This window comes from Schistocerca serialis, chromosome 2, assembly GCF_023864345.2.
Source record: "Schistocerca serialis cubense isolate TAMUIC-IGC-003099 chromosome 2, iqSchSeri2.2, whole genome shotgun sequence".
NCBI classification, from domain to species: Eukaryota; Metazoa; Arthropoda; class Insecta; order Orthoptera; family Acrididae; genus Schistocerca; species Schistocerca serialis.
Genome location: NC_064639.1, coordinates 247727825 through 247751582, shown reverse-complemented (window position 1 = coordinate 247751582; position 23758 = coordinate 247727825). Strand labels below are relative to the sequence as shown.

At 43.6% G+C, this 23758-nt stretch overlaps 2 protein-coding genes across 4 annotated transcripts in view; both read left to right on the top strand.

Moving 5' to 3' along the window:
• LOC126456997 (dehydrogenase/reductase SDR family member 11-like) overlaps positions 1-23758 on the top strand; it is a 604547-nt gene that overhangs the window by 33161 nt on the left and 547628 nt on the right. The window lies entirely within an intron of this gene.
• The window catches only part of LOC126457002 (dehydrogenase/reductase SDR family member 11-like), a 45475-nt gene continuing 23189 nt past the window's right edge, over positions 1473-23758 (top strand). The window contains exons 1-3 of the mRNA XM_050092969.1: positions 1473-1696; positions 7131-7293; positions 19708-19837. Of these exons, the coding sequence (XP_049948926.1) occupies positions 1559-1696; positions 7131-7293; positions 19708-19837 (431 nt within the window). The 5' untranslated portion in view covers positions 1473-1558. The remainder of the gene's footprint in view (positions 1697-7130; positions 7294-19707; positions 19838-23758) is intronic.

The following is a 23758-nucleotide window of genomic DNA, read 5'->3' as shown; positions in this document are numbered from 1 at the left end:
CCATTTGAACCATTTGGCATACCAACGCCACATCGAAGTGTTACGTCTTTCCTGCGAGAAACGCTCAAAAATAGAAATTCACAAAGAAGCAAAAATTACCAAGATTCGGAAAAGATTAGAATGCATACACACGCAATTGCAGGCACACAAACATTCATATTCAACCGAGAGTGCTTCAACATATGCAATGCCTTTGTGCTACGTTCTTCTTACGGATCAAAGTCAAATCTGCATTAGGAATCAAACTGAAAGTCTGCAGAAGCCTTGCAATCCTTGCTGCGACCCAGCAAATCAATCTTTGTAAGATGAAACGCGAGACCAAAAGCTAAAAGCTCCCCTCTTGCTATGAGACAACGCGCCACGCGCTTAAGTCAACTCACCCTTCTTCGAAGAGACTTCGGGTACAGACCCTAACGAGCTGGAACCAGACTGACCGTCTCACACACTCCAACGTTTCCCATGCGACCCCGTGGCCAGGAAAACCCTGAGATGAGGCTTCCACCACCAACCTAACACTTGTAACTTTCACACAAGGGGAGCAAACCTCATTGCCTACCTGAAAACTACAAGAGTTGGCTATTCTGTACGACTACCGCTGATTCTCTGTAGAAGACTGTATAGCAAAATGAAACACACCCACATTCATTCACTGACGCATGCCAGAGAGTTCTGTACATTGGAAAGCAAATAAAATGATAATGAAAGGGGACTACAGGACCCTGTCATTGTTTGAACTAGGGTTACAGGAATTTATTGGACATAATGTGCGTACACCTAATTTCACTGCTAGCAACGATTTCTTAAAATCAAAGACATCAAAGAGGACAGTTCTTCAGAACCCACGTTAAAATTACACGCCCCTCTATAGTTGGCTGCTTGTCAGTAAAAAAGTTGGAAAAAAGATATGGGTATACCAACTCCAACAGGACCATGACTACCAAAGTACTGTGGTGTTCAAACAAACCTTGCGGTTAAGAGCAGCTTTGCTTCTACTATCCCATCTTAAAGTGTTGTTATAACGGACAGGGAAGAACGTTGACTTGAGTCTAGTCGAGCATTACAGTCAGTAAACGGTTTGAGTGTCAGTAGGCACGCTGTAAAAATCACGGCATATACGTGTATAGATTTAGGGAACGTATGGATAGAAGAGGGCAGAATACCGGAAAGGCAACAAAATCTTCCTCTGTTCACACCCATTGTCTTAGTCATGGATTCACGTCGGGCGGTAAAATTAGAATGAAGTGACACAATTGACATCTAGACACGGAAATTATTAATTTTTATGGATGTATTTCAATGACGTGGCAATCTCAAGTAAGCGGGAATATATAAGCAGGAGACGGCAAAAGTTATGAAAATTCCGAATCTCCGAAAAATAGGTGACGTGGGCGGTAAAATTATCTAAGAAAGATAACTCAAGTGTTTTATGTTATCACAGCTGTTGCGCGATAGTAAGCCTCGATGCACTGTTGCGAGCTGCAGCTTGTTAGCGTAGGCAGTCTTTGCGGCCTAAGGAAATCCGTCGATACAGCGACGCCGTAGTGTGCAGTCGGCGACCATGGGGATCGAAAAGTACGCCGGTCGTGTTGCCATGGTGACGGGAGCCAACTCAGGCATCGGCTTCGCCACCACCCAGGTGTTACTCAGCCACGGCATCACCGTCGTTGGCTTCGACAAGGCAGTCGACAAACTTCAGGTAGATATGGATCACGTTATCTGTACTAATCGGCACTTACTTTCGTAAGACGCTGTCATGACGGTGTTTTCACTTTATTTCAGCTTCGTATTCAACACTGTCTTTTATACGAGAGCGTGCTCAAAAAGAAGGCCTCCGAATTTTTTATGTGAAAACTCTTAAAGCCTTTTAAACAAAACAAACGTTATTAAGATTCTACATCTCGGTTCTTTATGTCTACATATTTATTTCTCATCGTCGCTGGTGACGAACAGATTTCTCCCAACGAAGTACCGGTTTTTTGATACCGTCGCTGTAGAATGTTTGACTCCGTTGACGGAGCCACAACCTCATCTACGCTCGCACCGCTTCATCACTATCAAAGTGAAGTCCTCAAAGGCGTCCTTTAACAGATGAACATCGGATGGGGCCAGATCGGAACTGTATGGAGGACGATCGTTGACAGTGAATCAAGGATTCGGCTTGTTGCAAATGCTTCAGCGTTCATGTGTGGTCTGGCATTGCTTGCTGAAAGAGAGGGTGATTCATGTGTGGACCAACTCTTTGAATTCGAAACTCGATTGCAGTACGCTGTTTCTCAAGCGCCGACATAGTTCTGTTACCCACCGCAGTGTTACTCGCTAAAATTCGGAGGACTCTAGCGGCAGAGAACTGCAAATACGTACACATGAAGAATAAAGATATAGAATGTTAATAACGTTTGTTTTATGTACAAAATTCTAAGAATTCGAAGGCACTACTTTCGAGCTCACTCTCGTACAAATGAGACTATGCCAACTAATGTGCTGGCAGAGAATGGGCAGTTCGCTCTTTCTCTTACTCTGGAACGCAAAGGGCGATCAAAAAGTTTCCATTTGCAGGCGAAGTTGCAGTTTATACGCAACGTTGCGCGGCTCCGATGCCGGTATACAAGCATCGACATGTAGAAAAGGGATTAGTGTTGTGTTCGTGCCTTTCCAACGTACGTGCGGTGCATGCGGAAACGTGAACTATTGCGACGTTGTTACCAAGTGAGCAGAAAAAAATAGCTCAAGCACTATGGGACTTTACATCTGAGGTCATCAGTCCCCTAGACTTAGAACTACTTAAACCTAACTAACCTAAGGACATCACACACATCCATGCCCGAGGCAGGATCCGAACCTGCGGCCATAGTAGCAGGGCGGTTCCAGACTGAAGCGCCTAGAACCGCTCGGTCACAGCGGCCGGCACCAAATGAGCCAAAGAGGACCAACGTGCTGTTATTCTTTTCTTGGCTGCCGAAGGAGAAAGACTGGTAGATACACAGAGGAGAATGAAGAATGCCTATGGGGCAGCATATCTGTCGAAAAACACCGTTGTGGAATGATGCGCCAAAGGGTGCTGCTGGTTCATGATGTTATACACATCCTCATATAGCAGAAGTCGTAACGCAGAAGTTACAGCCAACTCAAGTGAGAGATACTCGGGCATCCGCCATATTGTGCTGATCTCTCCTCACGCGATTATCCGGCGTTCGGTCGCTTATAAAGGGCCTGGAAGGGCAGACGATTCCTATCGGACGAGGATGTGCAGAAGGCAGTAACTGATTTCTTCACGCATAGGACACGGTGTTTTTCCAAGCGGGTATCTTCAACCCGATGCATCGGTGGGATGATTGCCTCAATGCACAAGGCTATTTTGCCTGATTGGGATACCGATTTTGGACTGTACTGCCTTCTAACGGAAGCTTTCTGACCGCCCCTTACAAGTCAACAGTGAGCCTTTACAAGTGAAAGTATCGGGCATTTACTAACTCAAACAGCTGCTTTTCCGGTTTCAAAATCTGATCCATATCTGTTTCGGTATCTTAGGCAGAAAGATGTGATGCTCTATCTTCAATATCTGCCAATGAGTGCGTCAACAGTGATTCAGTCGCGGTTGATCTAAAACTCAAGTCAGTGGCGTAGTGAACGTAACTGGCCCTCAGGGCACGATATTTCATTGGTGCCCCCCTCCCCCTTCCCCCCTCCCAACGGCGCCTGGGGCACAACACTTTATTGCTCCCCCCCCCCCCCCTTTCCAGAAACACATATAGTAATATAATACATAGAATTTGCTCTAATAATAATATATTTTCCAGAAAATGTTGTTTGTCTTGGAGACGATTTGGCGTCCCTCTGCGAGTGGCGGGGAAGTATGATAGGCCCTCTTGACGCCCCCAACCGTGTGGTCTAAGGCGCTGCAGTCATGGACTGTGCGGCTGGTCTCGGCGGAGGTTCGAGTCCTCCCTCGGGCATGGGTGGGTGTGTTTGTCCTTAGGATAATTTAGGTTAAGTAGTGTGTAAGCTTAGGGACTGATGACCTTAGCAGTTAAGTCCCGTAAGATTTCACACACATTTGAACATTTTGACATCCCCTTTCCTCTCGCTACGCCACTGACCTAAGTCAAAAAGCACAGCCAGTACATTTAATAGCAAACAAAAATTGCAAAATGACATCGAAGTGCGAATGCAGTGCCAAGCTAGACGCTAATCGGCTGTCCTCTGCTATCACGAGATTAAATTTGTTATGACACGTATGAAAATGTAGAAAAATATTACGCGCTAGTGTAGAGTCCTTGTTACCGATCACTGACATGGTGACATACAAACACATTTTAAATTTTTCAATAACTGGGTAAATGATGCAATTTGGAAAGTATTATTAAAGCACATATATGTGTGTGTTTTCTGTGTAAATGTGTGTGTAAGTGTGTTTGTGTGTGTGTGTGTGTGTGTGTGTGTATACTTGTTAGCACATAAGTGACTTGAATTAGAATTAAAATTGTGTAATAAACTGTTTTCGATTTTCATCTACACTGTCAAACAAGTGCAGCACTCAGGACACATGGTCAGATGCCAGGGTCACTTCATAGATGTACACACCATCGATGGGTATGTAAATAGCTAGGGCTGCAGTTCTCTGTGACAGGTAGAACAGTCACCACAGCGCATTAGTATTGTTCGTGTTTAGTGTTGTTACCAAACCTGGTAGGGTGTTACTGTGAAGGACACGAAGTTGCCGTGTACCCGTATGAGACGGCGTTATCAGCACTTGTCAATGTTTGTAATGGATCTCGTTGTGGGTCTCCATTTGGCCAGCTGGTCCAATTGTGTAACATTCAGACTTGTGAGGCATTCAGAAGTGACAGTAAAGCGATGTTGTACTGCGTGAAGGTGAGAGCCGGCCTACTCGTCGCCACGACCCTGGCCGATCACGCCTGACCACTACAAGGGAAGATCGCCATAATGTGCACCCAGCACGCAGTAGCCCCTTCTCATCTGTGCCTGTCATCAGAGACCAAGTAATGGATTCCTTGTACCAATCTGCAGACTAGCAGCAGCCGTCACATTCGTAGGATGCCAGTAACATCTACATCTACATGGATACTCTGCGAATCACATTTAAGGGCCTGGCAGAGCGTTCGTCGAACCACTTTCACAATTCTCTATTAGTCCAATCTCGTATAGCGCGCGGAAAGAATGAACACCTATATCTTTCCGTACGAGCTCTGATTTCCCTTATTTTATCGTGGTGATCGTTCCGCCCTATGTAGGTCGGTGTCAACAAAATATTTTCGCATTCGGAGGAGAAAGTTGGTGACTGGAATTTCGTGAGAAGATTCCGTCGCAACGAAAAACGCCTTTCTTTTAATGATTTCCAGCCCAAATCCTGTATCATTTCTGTGACACTCTCTCCCATATCTCGCGATAATACAAAACGTGCTGTCTTTCTTTGAACTTTTTCGATGTACTCCGTCAGTCCTACCTGGTAAGGATCCCACACCACGCAGCAGTATTCTAAAAGAGGACGGACAAGCGTAGTGTAGGCAGTCTCCAACTCGAAAGGCTGAATTTGGAGTGGTGTTCATACAGGAAGAATGGACTGCTGATGAATGGCGTTGTATTGTGTTCAGCGATGAGTACCCATTCTGTGACATCCCACGTGACCATTGTCAGCAAGTACGGCATGACCTGGGGAGAGGTCCCATTCTTCGAATGCTCAGGAGAGGCACAGCTGTGTTACTCCTGACGTCATACTGTGGCGAGCGATCAACACGATAACAAATGGTTCAAATGGCTCTGAGCACTATAGGACTTAACTTCTAAGGTCATCAGTCCCCTAGAACTTAGAACTACTTAAACCTAACTAACCTAAGGACATCACACACATCCATGCCCGAGGCAGGATTCGAACCTGCGACCGTAGCGGTCGCGCGGTTCCAGACTGTAGCGCCTTTAACCGCTTGGCCATCCCGGCCGGCTACACGATAACAAGTCATGGCGGATTGTGACTGAGGGAACTCGAATGGCGCAACGGAATATCACCGACGTTCTCCATTCTCATGTAGTAACTCTCATGCGTTAGTATCGTGATGGCATTTTTCAACACTACATTGCTTGTCCACACATAATATGTGCGTCTTTGAATTTCCTGTATGATGTTAAGATATTTCCGTGGATAGCAAGGCCAAATGTTTTTCACTGATAGATAATATGAGCTACCAGATTAAATGTCAGCTCCATCGAAGTGTCACTATCAAGGATATCAAGAACCGCTACAAGAGTTGTGGACCAGCTTGCATCACGAGGTTGGTATCCAACGCTGTCCAGGGCGCCCCAGACAAGTCTTCGGTGGTCATCAGGACCTGAAATCTCATTGACTGGAGTAGAATTGTCTTCAGCGATGAATGCCACTCCGAACTGAACCCTGATGACCAGCGCATACGTGTCTGGAGACACCCCAACCAGTGATGGGATACCATCCTGACTGCCACTCACCATATGGTACGACAACCAGGAGTGATTGTCTGGGGTGCTATTTATTTAATAGGAGGACCCCTTTAGCCGTCACCCACAGCACCCTTACAGGACAGTGCTACATCGACGATATTCTACGCTCCGATGTGTTGTCCTTCATGGCAAACCATCCTGGGCTTACATTTCAGAAAGATAATTCACGTGCGCACATCCCTTGTCTTTTTGTTTGCCAACCCCTTCCTTGGCCAGCAAGGGCGCCGGATCTGTCCCCAGTTGAGACCGTTTGTAGCATTATGGGCAAGACCCTCCAACCAGCTCGGGATTTTGACGATGTAACCCGCCAATTGGACAGAATTCGGCATAGTACCGCTCAGGAGGACCTCCAACAACTCTATCAGTCAATGCCAAGCCGAATAACTGTTCGCATAACGGCCAGAAGAGGGCCACCACGTTATTGACTTGCTCTGTTTGTCGGGCTCTATCGTTTGAATAAATCATCCAATTTTTCTGAAACTGTAATCATTTGTTTGTGCATGTGCCTCACATCTAATTATTTCCGTCCCATTCGGATAATTCCTTCGTGGTGCGTTGCCTTTCTATTTTTGTTTTGAGTGAGCTTTCTTTTAGTTTTCTACTCGACTGCCGTGGAATCATGTAAAGGTATTGCTTCACAGTCACTGAAACTGAAAGACGCCACTAGCAACCTACACGTTATGGAGGGAGACCTCAGAAATGAGGACAGCATTCTGGCGGCCTTTAAATGGATACGGGACCATCTGTCCGGCGTCGACATCATGATCAACAACGCTGGCCTCTGCAAGAACGCCGAACTGACATGTGAGTATTAGCACAAGAAGGTTTAAGCCATTAGAACAGGAAAACAGGTGCAGTTCTGAAAGTCAACCGAAACGTTGCTCATATCCTTTGTTACGCTTGGGCAATACAATATACGCAGGCGTGTTACATTGCAAGTCATTCTTAAGATATGTCTTAGAAGAGCGACAGGTATATATCACATAAACATTACACATACACTAAAAACTACCTTGATTTGGATGTAAGTGATCTTTAGTACTAATGGTTTAAAGGATAAGTAAGGAACACATGTGTAACTTTTCGCTCATAACTGTAACATTCGTAGTTCCGTTAATGGCGAAAATGATGTTGCGTTTCCTTTAATAACAACAGATCAGCATGTGGTCCGCATAAATTTATTGAAGAGTAAACAATATTCTAAAAATTGACATTTTCTTAATACATGGTAATTAATTCGGTGGGTTTGGATACTGCCCCAGTAACACTAATAAGTATCAATACGGATGCCACCTTCTTGAGTAAACGTTCTGAGTATGGTTTAATCCGGGATATGCGAGTTATGAAATATAGCTAGAAAATATTCACAAAAATTAGTTCGTATTCCAGTAATGTTAGACTGACGTTCTAAATTAAAAATCTGAAATTTAATAAAGAACAATTGAGGAAATCCTGTTGAATACCAAGAAAAATTATAAACAAAACAATCACATTAATGAAGTGGACAGAGAATGTACTTAAAAAAATGCTTGATCATATCTCTTGACACTAATTTTGCATACAGAATTTTAGAGCTAATTTTGCTAATGCATGCCTTGTATTACTTTCATGAGTTCCATTTTTTTAATGTACACTGGCATAAGTAAAGTTGAAGAGAATGCATTCCGCAAGCAACATTTTTTTGCGTTGATTATGTGAGGTGTAACCCTGAGCCAGTATAATACGACTAGATGAACTTCTCTTCAGTTTATCACTTTACTGCCCAGCCAAACCATATGAAGTGCAGCATTCCTAACTCTATGTCTGTATGTGGCGCGGTGTTGCATCTCCCATTCCTGCAGATATCAAAATTTCGACCCTGAGATTTCACATCATTTTTCTTTTCTCCTAGCGCATAAAATTGTATTTTCTCTTTCGGCTCACATGTTTGGCTCCATACTTTAATCCTTAACTGGTAACACAGTCTGTGAGACGGCTGTCGTACTTTCTGCAGGGGGCTTCAGCTTTTCCCTCCGTGCAGCTTTCTGCTGGAGCGCTGACTTTTTGCAGTGAAGGTGGAGTGGCATTCGCCCTGTTTGGTCTTCACTAAATGCACAGTGAAGTCGCCGCGACGTCTCGCCGACGTACGATACGCGATTCTTATTCGCCAGACGGCGTAATCAACATCTTGTGTTTATTTTGATAACAATGCTGTAATATATAATGGTTATTACTGATAATTTCTCGTAATTAATTTGCATAATATGGAGACTGTAGCAAATTCACGCTAGCATTCAAGGCAACCTTGAAGAGACTGGCTATTGTCAACGAGTTCTGTCAGTAAATGAACTAAATTTCAAAATGCATTCGGAAAAAGTGAGTGCTTACATAACGCCTAAATTCTGACCTTTAACAAATGAACATCAACAAGTTAACCTCAAGATGTGAATTTTTCGTTGAAATTTTTCAACAATTTTATTTCTGATTCTTGGTTGTTCATGAAAGAGTGGCAAAGCATAGGACTAATAACTAAAAGTTTTTCCCTTGATTTTTGAGATTGTAGGAAAGTCCACTTTTTCGGAACACCACTTACGTATTTTCTTTTTTCTTATTAATATTTTAGTATGTTATTTCGTTGTCATATATTTGTAAATACATGCTATTACTAGCTCAGTTCAGTATACAACTCAAGACAATATCGTTTTATACAAAGCAAAATTCTGGAATCTGACAGATACCACGACACCATTTACGCTACAAAATCGCGTGATACCTGTTAAGTTTAAGTATAGCTGTACAGAACTGTAGTGCAGCATTCAGAGACCACTACAACACCGCTGCCGTGTAAAACTGAATGCACAATCAGTAATGCAGCTCTGCTCTTCTACGTCCACATGCACCGGGGAGGGTTGGTCTCTCACTAGCCTTAAAACTATCTAAATTAGAATTATATTAATACCTTCAGATGCTGACGGGCGTTGATATATACCAACGGGGAGAGGTGAGAATGTGTGCCCCGACCGAGACTCGAACCGAGGATCTCCTACTTAGATGGCAGACGCTCTATCCAGCTGAGCCACCGAGGGCACAGAAGATAGTGCGACTACAGGGACTATCTCGCGCACGCCTCCCGCGAGACCCACATTCTCACCTTGTATGTCCACACACTACCAGTCTGTCCGCCTACCTTGATAGGCTTCAGGTTGTCTGCCACTTCATTCTGCGATGGTAGGTGCTGGTTTAGCGGCAAAAGCAGCGTTGACGAAAATTCGACTAGACATGTACCACGGAACGGCCACGTAACTCTATTCCTTGGGTAGTAGCCGAAAATTACTAAGCTAAACTATTAGGCCTTTGGGATTCTTGCATGAGACGTTTGAAAAAATGTCAAAAACGTCCTTTTAATTGGTTTATTTTCTTTAAAACAAACAAACTGGCTATCAAGTCCATATTTAATATCTCCACATCGATAATGCGACGTTACTGACTGTCTCTGTAACAAGTTCACACTCAAGAAAAAAATGGCTCAGAGCACTATGGGATTTAACATCTAAGGTCATCAGTCCCCTAGAACTAAGAACTACTTAAACCTAACTAACCTAAGGACATCACACACATCCATGCCCGAGGCAGGATTCGAACCTGCGACCGTAGCGGTCGCGCGGTTCCAGACTGAAGCGCCTAGAACTGCTCGGCCACACCGGCCGGCTCAGACTCAAGAGTATCCAGAATATATTTAGTCCGACCCGATATTTTGAGCGTCATAAACAGCCCCTACTTGCAAGTTAACACATTCAGTCGTTCAGTAGGCTTCTTGTAAAGAAGTACTCGCGATAATGTCTAGTTATCTGCACGAAACAATCCATGCGGAGATTATGTACGACATGAAATGTTCACAGGTAAATATCTCCTTAAATAAACCACTCACAAGGCTCAAACTTCCACAAAATATTCAGTACTATGTCGATTTTTGTCAACAACACGAAAACCGCTCAAACGAGCGAATTTCTTCATTTTCTTACAAATTTATCAGGGAGATTTAACATAGGTGTTTGCCAGAAGACGGCTCCCGAGTAGCTTTGTAGAGGCATAGATGTGAGGCACAAAGCCCTACTCAAGAGCGAGAGAATTGCTGGATTCCTATTGGCTAGTATGTTAAGCAGTCAATCAGACCATTCTCTAGCACTTCTAAATTCGCGGTATTTCTAATGTCAGCCAGTCAGATTACCACAAGTAGTTTAGACTGGAAATCTCGTAATTCCGAGACTAAATAAAATTTAATGAAAACAAAACACGATTCCTTTCCAAAAATTAAATTACTAATAAATTTAATACCCAATACACCTCCTGGCTGCCTTTTATAAAATCAAGCTCACTCGGACATACATCACAAATTACCCTATTGCACAACTCCCATAGTGCTCATACCTCCCCATCGCACCCCCTCAGATTTAGTTATAAGTTGGCACAGTGGATACGCCTTGAAAAACTGAACACAGATCAATCGAGAAAACAGGAAGAAGTTGTGTGGAACTATGAAAAAAATAAGCAAAATATACTAACTGAGTAGTCCATGTGCAAGATAGGCAACATCAAGGATAATGTGAGCTCAGCACCGCCGTGGTTCCGTGGTTAGCGTGAGCAGCTGCGGAACGACAAGTCCTTGGTTCAAGTCTTCCCTCGAGTGAAAAGTTTACTTTCTTTATTTTCGCAAAGCTATGATCTGTCCGTTCGTTCATTGACGTCTCTGTTCACTGTAATAAGTTTAGTGTCTGTGTTTTGCGACCTCACCGCAAAACTGTGCGATTAGTAGATGGAAGGACGTGCCTCTCCAATGGGAACCGAAAACATTTGATCGCAAGGTCATAAGTCAACCGATTCCTCCACAGGAAAACACGTCTGATATATTCTATACGACATTGGTGACAGCATGTGCGTCACATGACAGGAATATGTTGTCGACCCACCTAACTTGTACACTTGGCGAATGGGTAAAAAGATTCTTCTACCTTGCCCGATTTAGGTTTTCTTGTGGATGTGATAATCACTCCCAAAAAAGTGATGAAAACATAAGAGTTTGTCACATAAACTGCAACAAATGAATGCAACAGTTTCACAGTGGCACAGTTTTCCCTGTGCTCTGTCAAAACATATGTTTTTAACGTTTTCAAATTTTTCCGTATGTAGACCGTCAAATCCTGCATATGTCCAAGCAAATCTGAACGTGTCCTGGAATTTTGGAGAGCGAAGTTGATTACGTGCGAGTGTCTGAACTTTGATAATTGACACAGGATCACGTACACAATACTGCTCTGTGTACCTGTGAAGCTTCGCAAAATCATAGAATCTTTTCACAAAGTATTTCACTTGCCGAAACCCAAACACATCTAACGGTTGCACAAGAGGTGTACAACCTGGAGGAATGGTAATCACGTCTACTCGCACACTAAAATTGTACAATGCCTGATCCTTCTGTCCTGTATAGCTGTCAAGGAGTAAGGCAAAATCTTTGTCCGCATAAGGAGCAATCACACGTTCATTAAAGTCTTTCACTAGTCTTTTCTCCATTTTTCCTGACGCACTGCAATTCACAACGACATTCGGCGATTGCGCAAGTACCCTATTCACCTGTTGCTGAACTTGCGGTCCAAATACACCATTTTTTTCCTGCAAACATAAATAAAATGTAGGTAAAAGAAATCCTGCTTTGTTCAGAGCATATTGTATGGTATAACTATGTGAAGTGGCATGTAGCTGGTCTACAGTACATTCCATGTCGCCTTCTCCAACTACCGATAACGTGCGGGTCGAATTCATTTCATTGTTAAAACCGGACTGATCTGTGTTGATAATATATGCGTCTTCATACTGTTGGAATCTGACGTTAGTTTCTGTAACAAACGTCTTGGAATACTCTAAAAGTTTTTCCAGTTTATTCGCGTAGTTCTTGCTTACATATTTCGGAATCTTCCTGCTCGTAATTTTGCATTTTCTTTTGAACGTGACAAGGCAATGACATGAAGCCTTGAAGTCCAGGCCGATTTGTTTAGCGTAATGCAGTCCCCAAATCTGTAGGTCTGTATCACGCACTGCACGTAATTCATTTCTGGCTTTAATAAATTGTCGGTATACATGGTTTTCTAGTTCACTGAACTTCTGTCTTCGGCTTCCACCTCGTTCCACAACTTCTTTGCAATATTTAATTGTGCTTTTTTCCTCATCCCTTTAAATTTCTTAAATTTATTTGTCACTTCACTCCATAATCTATATTTGCGTCTTTTAATTGGTTTGGACAGTAACCTGTATTGGAGCATTTCCTTCATGTAACCCAAAGAAATACCATCAGATTGAAGTCGCAGTATTTCATCTTCGTGTTCTTCGTACGGATCGTCAACAATCTCATCATCTGGTACATACAGCCCCGCAGCAATCAGCAAGGTATCGTCATCACCACACGTACTGTTTATCAACAAATGTAGGAAATAATCATACAAATGTTCGACAATCGTTCGATCCCTTAAGGATCTTTCAGATTTCTTATAGTTCGGAAAATATTCATTGACCTTGTTATTGAAGTCGCGAGCTATATTTGCTGGATTCATATTGCCCACGGAATACATCTCACGTATTTAATGCACTCTCGTCCAAAGTAGCGAACAGTCAACTGTCAGCCAGAGAGCCTCGTTAGCAGGAATACTCTTTCTGTGCGCTGTAGTCGACTGACGTCGTGTGTTTCGATGTTTATGTAGGTGTAACGTCCCCATATTACGGCGCAGCTACCTCGCATCGGACTGACGGACGGACAGATAATAATTGTCTGAAAATATGAAATTAAACTTTTCACTCGAGGGAAGACTTGTTACCAAGGATCTCTCGTTCCACAGCTGCTCACGCTAACCACGGGACCACGGCGCTCCTGAGCTCAGAGTATCCTTGATGTTGCCTATCTTCCGCATGGACTACTCAGTGTGTATATTTTGCTTATATTTTTCATAGTTCCACACAACTTCTTCCTGTTTTCTCGATTGATCTGTGTAGTTTTTCAAAGCCTATCCACTGTGCCAACTTATAACTAAATCTGAGGGGGGGTGCGATGGGGAGGTTCCCTTGTCAGAGCTATTTGAACCAATTTTTGCACAACTTTCTCACACTTACATCTACACAGTTTAAGTAAAATATCACATTCTCACTTTATGTATGTCCTCAATTAACTTTCTCAGTCTCTTCAAAACACTCACACAACCAAACCACAACGAAGTAATAATTTTCCAGTGTACTTTTAATTACTTCAGGAACCTGTGGCAATGAAACTAAAGAAAATTCCAGAAAATTAAATTATATGAATCTATCCTCTTGATTGTAGTTTCAGTTGATACTGCAGATTTATACATTACGGTCCATAACTCGGTTTCACATTGGCAGCACGTTATTACGTATTTTAGTTAAAAATTTGTATCTCCGAAAGTATTGAAGTTATTGATTTTCAATTTTAATAGTATAGTTGTGTTATTCAGAGAAATTGTTACATAAAGTATGAAAAAGATCGATTAATATTTAACAGTATTTCTTCAGATTCATAGAGAGCATGTGTAACGCATTGGACGCAGCGTTAAGCAAGTACACGGCTTAATCGGCCCAGTAGCTAGCGTCAGCTGTGCTTAACGTGAGAACCAAAATCTCGCGGCTCCAACGAAAGCTACGCTTTCAATGCTAGTTGACAACTCGTAATAATTCGCTACGTTACACACAGACAAATAGTAAACTACCGCTGTGATTCCGTTCGGCGACAAAGGGAGGGGGTGAACTCACGGGAATTGTGTATGGATGATGGGCATTTATACCACAGGCATTTTCAAAAAGTGTTGAAAATTGGCATCGGCTTCCCCACACCAATTTCTTTAGCTGCGGTTCGGTAACGACTGCAACTGGAAGGGACAAGTAAAACACTGTGGACGCTAGTTTTCAAGTGTAGTGAAAGATTAGCAGTCGTCTTGGCCGCAGAACGGCACCAAAACCGCCGCCGCATCAAGGAACCGGAATAATTTCCCGTGAACATCGTGAATAAAGGGTGGTTATAACTAAAGTGCATCTACACACGGAAGCCCAGTCTGGACTGTTGCTGAGCTACGCTGAAAAAATAAGTTCCAGTTGTGGCCACCAGATGCAAATCTGGTGTTGTACGCTGTTTATATAACGGTGCGACATTCACACTGTCATCTGCAAATCATAATGTGAGAGAACAATATGGCTATCGAGAAGAAATACGGTGCGCTGTTAGTGAAACTGTTTTACGTGAACGGTAGCAAATACTGTGCTGCATTGAGGGACTGTCGCCGACCGAACGGTCTCAGGTGATGCCCGATGCCGTTAAAAGTTTTAAAGAAGGTTATAATGAAATTCGAAAACAAGGGTGAGTTTGGTGCGGCACTTCGAATAGGAAGGTGTCCTATCCCGGTGGAAGTTCTCGTGCCCAGGCTAGAATTAGAGCTCGTGCAGTGTCACGAGAATTGTCCATCACGTGGTCAACAGTGCGGAAAGTTCTGCGGACTATTTCACACTGGTACCCGAACAGGATCCATACGGTACAGCAACTGAAACCTTACGATCTGCATTAACTTTTCGAATTCAATCTTCTGTTTCTGGAACGAATGACATGTGGCAGAGCAATATTTTATGGAATGATGAGACACATTCTACACTACAGGGTGCAGTGAGTACACAGAACTGCCGAATTTGGGGTATTGTTAAACAGCGTGTTGTGCACAAAGAGCTATTGCACTCGCCGTATGTGACTGTGTGGTGTGGATTCACAAGCGCCATTATTCTCGGTCCATTCGTCTTTGAAGAGAATACGCCTTGTGGGCCACACAGGTGTACCGTGACATTTGCACGTTATCGAAACCTTGTACAGCATGTGATTCCTGCTTTGGAAGAGTGAAACTGTGTGGAAATCTCTGTTTTGATGCAAGATGAGGCAAACATCTCATGTCGCTTGCCTGCTTAATACAGCCTTCCACGAACGTGTTATCTCCAGATGTATGGCCTGCTCACCTGATCTGAATCCATGTGACTTTTGACACTGGGAATTTCTAAAAGAACGCATTTACCAGGGTCAGGTTTGGTCTCTACCTGACCTGAAATCCGGCGTACAGGAGCACGTTGCTAAGATTCCATCGGAACTGCTGCGAACGACTTCTGAACTCGTCGACGTCTCCAGTGCTCGTATTGAACAAATTGTGTGAGCGGAGGTTAATAAGAAAATCAGCATTATGCCTTTCTTACTTGTTTTTCCTTTTCTGACCACATCCCGTTCTTAATCCATTACATATGGAAACATTTCTATACGTCTCTCCTTTATTCACAGCGACAGATTTGCATCTCGTGGCTAAAATTAGAACTAATTTTTTCCTAGGGTAAATCGCTTCCGGATTAACACATTAGCATATCTACTAAGTTTTGCTGCCATACGGTAATTACAGACCACAACGGACCTCTTTGAGTAGTTGCACTTCAATTGAAGAATTGCGCGGGAAAACGGGCAAATTCTCAAACGTTAAAGCTTGGAGATAAGCGTTGCCATCCGTTGCTGGGTAGGGGAAATATCAAATTTGACATTGGTCTCACCCCTAAATATCACTTTAGGATATTTGTGGGTGAGACCAATGTCAATATTGATAGTTCCCTTAACCCAGCAACAGATGGCAACACTTATCTCCCAGCTTTTATATTTGAGGATTAGCCCGTTTTCCGCGCATATCTTCAATTATAGCCACATGGCGTGAGAAAACTGTCATTGATAACGTCACCGTATATTCTGTCCCGCTCGGCAATGTTAAAACTGCAAGTTACTGTAGTAGCAGGCAATCATTGCTGAAAATATGTGAAAATTTTGTTATGAACAAAAAATTTGTACCCAGATTCCACGAGTGGTCAAACGCTTCTCTTGCCCTCCCTTGCGGATGTATATGCACACCAGTGAGCAAATATAATATAATACGAGTCAACTATAATATGGCTCATGTTGTTTTGAGATACTGCCCGCCATTTTTCATTATGTCAGTCGGCAGATCATTATCACTAATTTTCGACTTTGTTAAATATTTGAGTGGATGTTAGGATTTCCAAATGCCAGAAATAACATTCGAGGCGCTGTCACGAATCAGTTCATTTAATTAACAGCTAACAGTTAAAAGCATCTTTATAAAAACATGAAATATCACGCGAGTTTAACACTACAACCAGTAAATGCTCCCCAGCCACAATTCGTTAAAGCAACGTCAAACACTTGATTAATTTACAGAAGAGTTAATGTGATGATGATTACGATGATGATGATGATTATGATGATGATGATGAAACTAGCCGTGGGTCGATCAACAGCATGGTCATCAGTGCCCTTACGAAGGGCATGAGGGAGACGACGACGAAGGCTGTCCCCACAGGCACGGGTGCCTATAATGGTACAGCCCCTATCAATTATAAAAAGCCACCGACGTAATACACTAAACTATGAGACTGAAAATCGATTAATAATAATGCTAAACTCCCCACGTTGGAAAGTTCGGCTGCCTAGTTGCAAGTCTTTTCCGTTGACGCCACATTGGGCAACTTGCATGTCGATGACGATGAAATGAAGATGTAGACAACACAATACTCAGTGCCCGAGCAGAGCAAAATCTCCGACCCAGCCGGGAATCAAACCTGTGCCCGCTGCGTAGCAATCAGAGACACTGGCCACTCAGCTAAGGAGGCTAAGCTATCCATTTCGACCACGCTGACCGCTAACGGCCGAGTTCATGTGTTAAATGTTTGATATTAAGCGCGTCTAATCTTTACAGTTAAGGACGAAAAACCCTAATTATGTAGGTTTCTTTAGTTTCGGTAATACTCACAGGTTAATGAAAAAGTAAAAACCAAAATTAATTAATCATGAAAATGAAAAACCTGTTATGTGCTCATGTTGGACCTCTTTGGCAAATAGTGCTAGTGTCAAACCTATATTTTAGGGGTGATCGTAACCAAAGTTACAGAAACAAAGTCATTAAATTGGAAAAAGTTTTTCAAGCGTCTCAATGTTTATCACTTAATTTCTCCTGAACTGTGTGTGAGGAACGCTCTGTTGTGAAAGCGTTGGAGGCTGCGGACCAAATAGACAGGCAGCACCAAGACTTGACACTTGGCCCCCGTCTATCCTGCTGGTGACCCCCCATCCCCCATCACCGGTCGTCACACCTCTTCCGGAGGAATGCAATTGGCCAATCTGCTGGGTCCTCGGAAGGGAGGTCTGCTATTCATCCGCTATAACAGAACAAACTGGATATCAAGCCGACAATTCACCTGAATACAACGAGTTGAAAACTCTTCTAATCATTGAGACAACACAACACCATGACTTGGCTGATAACCCGATAAGATTTTACCAGTGAATTCGCCGAGATAGCATTCATCGCCGTACACATTTTAGCTGGTGCCACTTGATCATGGTGACCGTATCTTTCCCAAATTGCAGTGTTCAAGGTATACGAGGTGCATTCAAGTTCTAAGGCCTCCGAATTTTTTTCTAATTAACTACTCACCCGAAATCGATGAAACTGGCGTTATTTCTCGACGTAATCGCCCTGCAGACGTACACATTTTTCACAACGCTGACGCCATGATTCCATGGCAGCGGCGAAGGCTTCTTTAGGAGTCTGTTTTGACCAGTGGAAAATCGCTGAGGCAATAGCAGCACGGCTGGTGAATGTGCGGCCACGGAGAGTGTCTTTCATAGTTGCAAAAAGCCAAAAGTCACTAGGAGCCAGGTCAGGTGAGTAGGGAGCATGAGGAATCACTTCAAAGTTGTTATCACGAAGAAACTGTTGCGTAACGTTAGCTCGATGTGCGGGTGCGTAGTCTTGGTGAAACAGCACACGCGCAACCCTTCCTGGACGTTTTTGTTGCAGTGCAGGAAGGAATTTGTTCTTCAAAACATTTTTGTAGGATGCACCTGTTACTGTAGTGCCCTTTGGAACGCAATGGGTAAGGATTACGCCCTCGCTGTGCCAGAACACGGACACCATCATTTTTTCAGCACTGGCGGTTACCTGAAATTTTTTTGGTGGCAGTGAATCTGTGTGCTTCCATTGAGCTGACAGGCGCTTTGTTTCTGTATTGAAAAATGGCATCCACGTCTCATCCATTGTCACAACCGACGAAAAGAAAGTCCCAGTCATGCTGTCGTTGCGCGTCAACATGCCACACGGGCAGCCATGTGGTCGTCCGTCAGCATTCGTGGCACCCACCTGGATGACACTTCTCACATTTTCAGGTCGTCATACAGGATTGTGTGCACAGAACCCACAGAAATGCCAACTCTGGAGGCGATCTGTTCAACAGTCATTTGGAGATCCCCCAAAGCAATTCTCTCCACTTTCTCGATCATGTCGTGAGACCGGCTTGTGCGAGCCCGAGGTTGTTTCGGTTTGTTGTCACACGATGTTCTGCCTTCATTAAACTGTCGCACCCACGAACGCACTTTCGACACATCCATAACTCCATCACCACATGTCTCCTTCAACTGTCGATGAATTTCAATTGGTTTCACACCACGCAAATTCAGAAAACGAATGACTGCACGCTGTTCAAGTAACGAAAACGTCGCCATTTTAAGTATTTAAAATAGTTCTCATTCTCGCCGCTGGCGGTAAAATTCCATCTGCCGTACGGTGCTGCCATTTCTGGGACGTATTGACAATGAACGCGGCCTCATTTTAAAACAATGCGCATGTTTCTATCTCTTTCCAGTCCGGAGAAAAAAAATCGGAGGCCTTAGAACTTGAATGCACCTCGTACTATGGGCACACTGGCAACTGAGAATACCAGCGTCTTCGCGACCTGCTAATTGGAGTGTCCCACGCTTCGGAAACATGAGGGCCATAAAACATGCTGTCAGCCTGTGCCCACTGATCTCGAGTCTCTCGCTGACGCCCAGGATAAGGCTGTAGCTCATCGAATTCCCTTCGCAAAGCCCCAAAAGCGCCCGCTCTACAGAACAGAGGCAACCTCTTTTACAGCTGCTCATGGGCATTTAATAAAGTAACTTTTTTATAGACTGTAACAGACTGCAATACCACACAGTCGTCCATTAACCTACAGTTTCATTATGTCATTTTAAATATGTGTTACACTGAAGAGCAACCATCAGCAGAGCGACGTCGGATTCGCAAAGTATGTAATTGGTCTTTCTTTTATCGTGAGCAGCTGCCCAAACAGACATTTGGCGGGATCTTCTGGACGTGAACGTGCTGGGCCTCAGCATCTGCACCAGGGAGGCCGTGCTGGACATGCTGAGCAGGGGCGTCGATGATGGCTTCGTCATCCACATCTGCAGGTACTGCAAAACCCACAGTAAACACTCTACGTGCTCAGTTGGTAGAAAAACAGTGAGACACCCTCTTGCTCGCTCACAGTATTAAGCTATACAGCTTAACTAAACACATACTTTCGCAATCTATTACAGATATACTCAGCAAAATACTGTAGTCAACTGTTTTTGGTCATATTAATTCCCTCTAGCTTTTCTACTTCTACCAATCAGTTTTATCGCTATGAAAGTGAAATACAGTGTGTTCCGCGTGTGGCTCAAACGCATCTGCGGCGTTGAGTGAGAACTGACGTCTTAGGCTATCACCGCTTGATGCTGCGATCTGGTACTCGAAATGTGTGGCGCATTAGCTGTAGGTACTGCACTACTGTTCTTCTGTAAAGTTTCAGTTTTTGTGCACAACTCCGTGATCAGATGTTAGTGACACACCAGTCTGAACTGCTAAATGACGCAACGATTCTCTCGGACCATTCCGAGGCCGTTCCTAAGGCGTCTAAAGGCGTCATACACTGAAGAGACAAAAGAACTGGTACACCTGGCTAATATCGTGTAGGGCCCGCGCTACCGCGTAGAAGTGCCGCAAGACGACGTGCCATGAACTCAATTAATGTCTGAAGTAGTGCTGGAGGGAACTGACACCAAGAATCCTGCAGGGCTGTCCATAAAATCCGTAAGAGTACAAGGGGACGGAGATCTCTTCTGAACAGGACGTTGCAAGGAATCCCAGATATGCTCAATAACGTTCGTGTCCGGGGAGTTTGGTGGCCAGCGGAAGTCTTTAAACTCAGAAGGGTGGTTCTGGAGCTACTCTGTAGCACTTGTGGACGTGTGGGGTGTGTGGGGTGTCGCTTGTCCTGCTGGAATTGTCCAAGTCCGTCGGAATGCACAATGGACACGAATGGCTGCAGGATGATCACGTACGTGTCACCTGTCAGAGTCGGATCTAGACGCATCAGGGATCCCATATCAGTCCAACAGCAAATGCCCCACACCATTACAGAGCCTTCACCAGCTTGAACAGACCCCTGCTGAGAAGCAGGGTCCATGGATTCATGAGGTTGCCTGCATACGTCCATCCGCTAGATACAATTTGAAACGAGACTCCTCCGACCAGGCAACATACTTCCAGCCATCAGCAACCCAATGTCGGTGTTGAGGGGTCCAGGCGAGGCGTAAAGCGTTATGCTTTATGTCGTGCAGTCGTAGAGTACATTCGCTCGATACAATTTGAAATGAGACTCGTCCGACCAGGCAACATGTTTCCAGTCATCAGTAGTGCAATGTTGATGTTGACGGGCCCAGGCGAGATGTAAAGCTTTGTATCGTGCAGTCATCACGGGGAAAAGAGTGGGCCTTCCGCTCCGAAAGCCCATATCGATGTTGTTTCGTTGAATGGTTCAAAAATGGTTCAAATGGCTCTGAGCACTATGGGACTTAACATCTGAGGTCATCAGTTCCCTAGAACTACTTAAATCTGACTAACCTAAGGACATCACACACATCCATGCTCGAGGCAGGATTTGAACCTGCGACCGCAGCAGTCGCGCGGTTCCGGACTGAAGCGCCTAGAACCGCTCGTTGAATGGTTCGCACGCTGACACTTGTTGATGGCCCAGCACTGAAATCTGCAGCAATCTGCGGAAAGGTTACACCTCTGTCACGTTGAACGATTCTCTTCAGTCGTCGTTGGCTAAGTTCTTGCAGGATCTTTTTCCGGCCGCAGCGATGTCGGAAATTTGATGTTTTACCGGATTCCTGATATTCACGGTATACTTGTGAAATGGTCATACTGGAAAAGCCCCACTTCATCGCTGCTTCGGAGATTCTGTGTCTCATCGCTCGTGCACCGACTGTAACACCACGTTCAAAATCACTTAAATCTTGATAACCTTCCAGTGTAGCAGCAGCAACCGATCTAACAACTGCGCCAGACACTTGTTGTCTCATATAAGCGTTGCCGGCCGCAGCGCAGTATTCTGCCTGTTTACACACCTCTGTATTTGAATACGCACGCTTATACCAGTTTCTTTGGCACATCAGTGTATCACCTGCCGCTGTGACCCAAGTAGTGGAACTGGTTCTCTTGCAATGCTGGAGACATATGCGTCATACGTGAAACACTGTATAGTAGTGTACTTCAATTAGTGTATTGCATATTAGTTTCCCTTTTCCTCTATTTGTACTCGTTAACAACTATTGCACAAATGCAACGATATTCAAGACATTTTTGAATTTACATTATCTCCAAACTTTCATGAAACCTATTCACTTGATAAAGTAGATCTACTGTTATAAAAAATTTATTTGCCTGATTTTTTAATTATGTTTTAAAGCAATTACGCTATAAAATTCTGGCTTTGTGAGAACAATAGTATTTTTTCGTATTGTTAATGCAAACTATTAACTTTGAAAATGGCATTAACAAGTATACGTTCATAGGTAACTCAAACTGCTGGCGTCTATGGTCTGCACTGTGACACTTAACGCGAAACAATCTGTAGCTGCTAACTTTTCTTTTTTAGTCTTCGGTATGGTGACTGGTTTGACGCGGCCCATAAGAAATTCCTCTGTTGTGCCGACCTTTCACCTCAGCCTGACGCCTGGATCCGACATCGTCAACTATTTGTTGGATACTTTTAATCTTCTACAGTTCCCTCTAGTACTATGGAAATTATTGACTGTTGTCTTAACGCATCCCATGTCATCCTATTCCGTCTTCTTCTCACTATTTTCCATATATTCTTTGCCTCGTTGATTCTTAGCAGTTCACGTAATATTCATTATCCTTCTACATCACTACATCTCAAACGCTTCGATTCTCTTCTTTTCCGGCTGCCCCACAATTCTTCAGTCGCTACAATACAATGCTGTGGTCCAAACGTGCATGCTCAGAAATTTCTTTCTCCAATTGAAATCTATGTTTGCTACTAGTAGACTTCTTTCGCCCGGAACGTCTTCTTTGTGTATGCTAGTCTGCATGTCCTCGTTGCATCGTCCATGAACTATTATTTTGTTGTTTCCAAGATAGCAGAAGTCCATCACTTCGTCTTCTTCATGGTCCTCAATTTTGATGTTAATTTAATTACTTATCTCATTTCTGCTACTCCTCCTTACTTCCATTCTTCTTCAGTTCAATCTCCTTCCATTTTTGTATCCTTTAGACTGTTCATTTCAGTCCATTGCCCTACAGTTCTTCGTCATTTAGAATGGCAGTGCTGTAGCGAATCTCGTCATTGATCTTTCTTCACTCAGTATTTTAATAACACTATTGAATCTTTCTGTTATTTACGCCGGCCGCGGTGGCCGTGCGGTTCTAGGCGCTTCAGTCCGGAACCGCGGGACTGCTACGGTCGCAGGTTCGAATCCTGCCTCGGGCATGGATGTGTGTGATGTCCTTAGGTTAGTTAGGTTTAAGTAGTTCTAAGTTCTAGGGGACTGATGACCTAAGATGTTAAGTCCCATAGTGCTCAGAGCCATTTGAACCATTTTGTTATTTACGTCATTGCTTCTTCGTTATGCAGATTGAGCAGTAGGGGTGAAAGACTACATCCCTGTATTACATTCTTTCTAATTCCAGTGCATCGTTATCCGTCTTCCATTCATATTTTTTCCTCTTAGTCCTTGCACATACCGTATATTATCCGTCTATCCCTATACCTTACTCCTACTTTTCACAGAATTTTAACATCTTGCTCCATTTTACATTGTCTAACTCTTTTTCCCTGTCGACAATTCCCACATTTTTCTTAAGTCTTGGTTCCATTATGAAGCACTGCCTCTTCGGTGTCTTTACCTTTCCTACAGTCAAACTGATCGTCATCTAACAGATACTCGATTTTCTTTTCCATTCTTCCGTATATTATACTCATTATATTTTCACATACTTTCTCTATCTCTTCGGCTTCTGCCTGTGACGTCGTAGTGTAC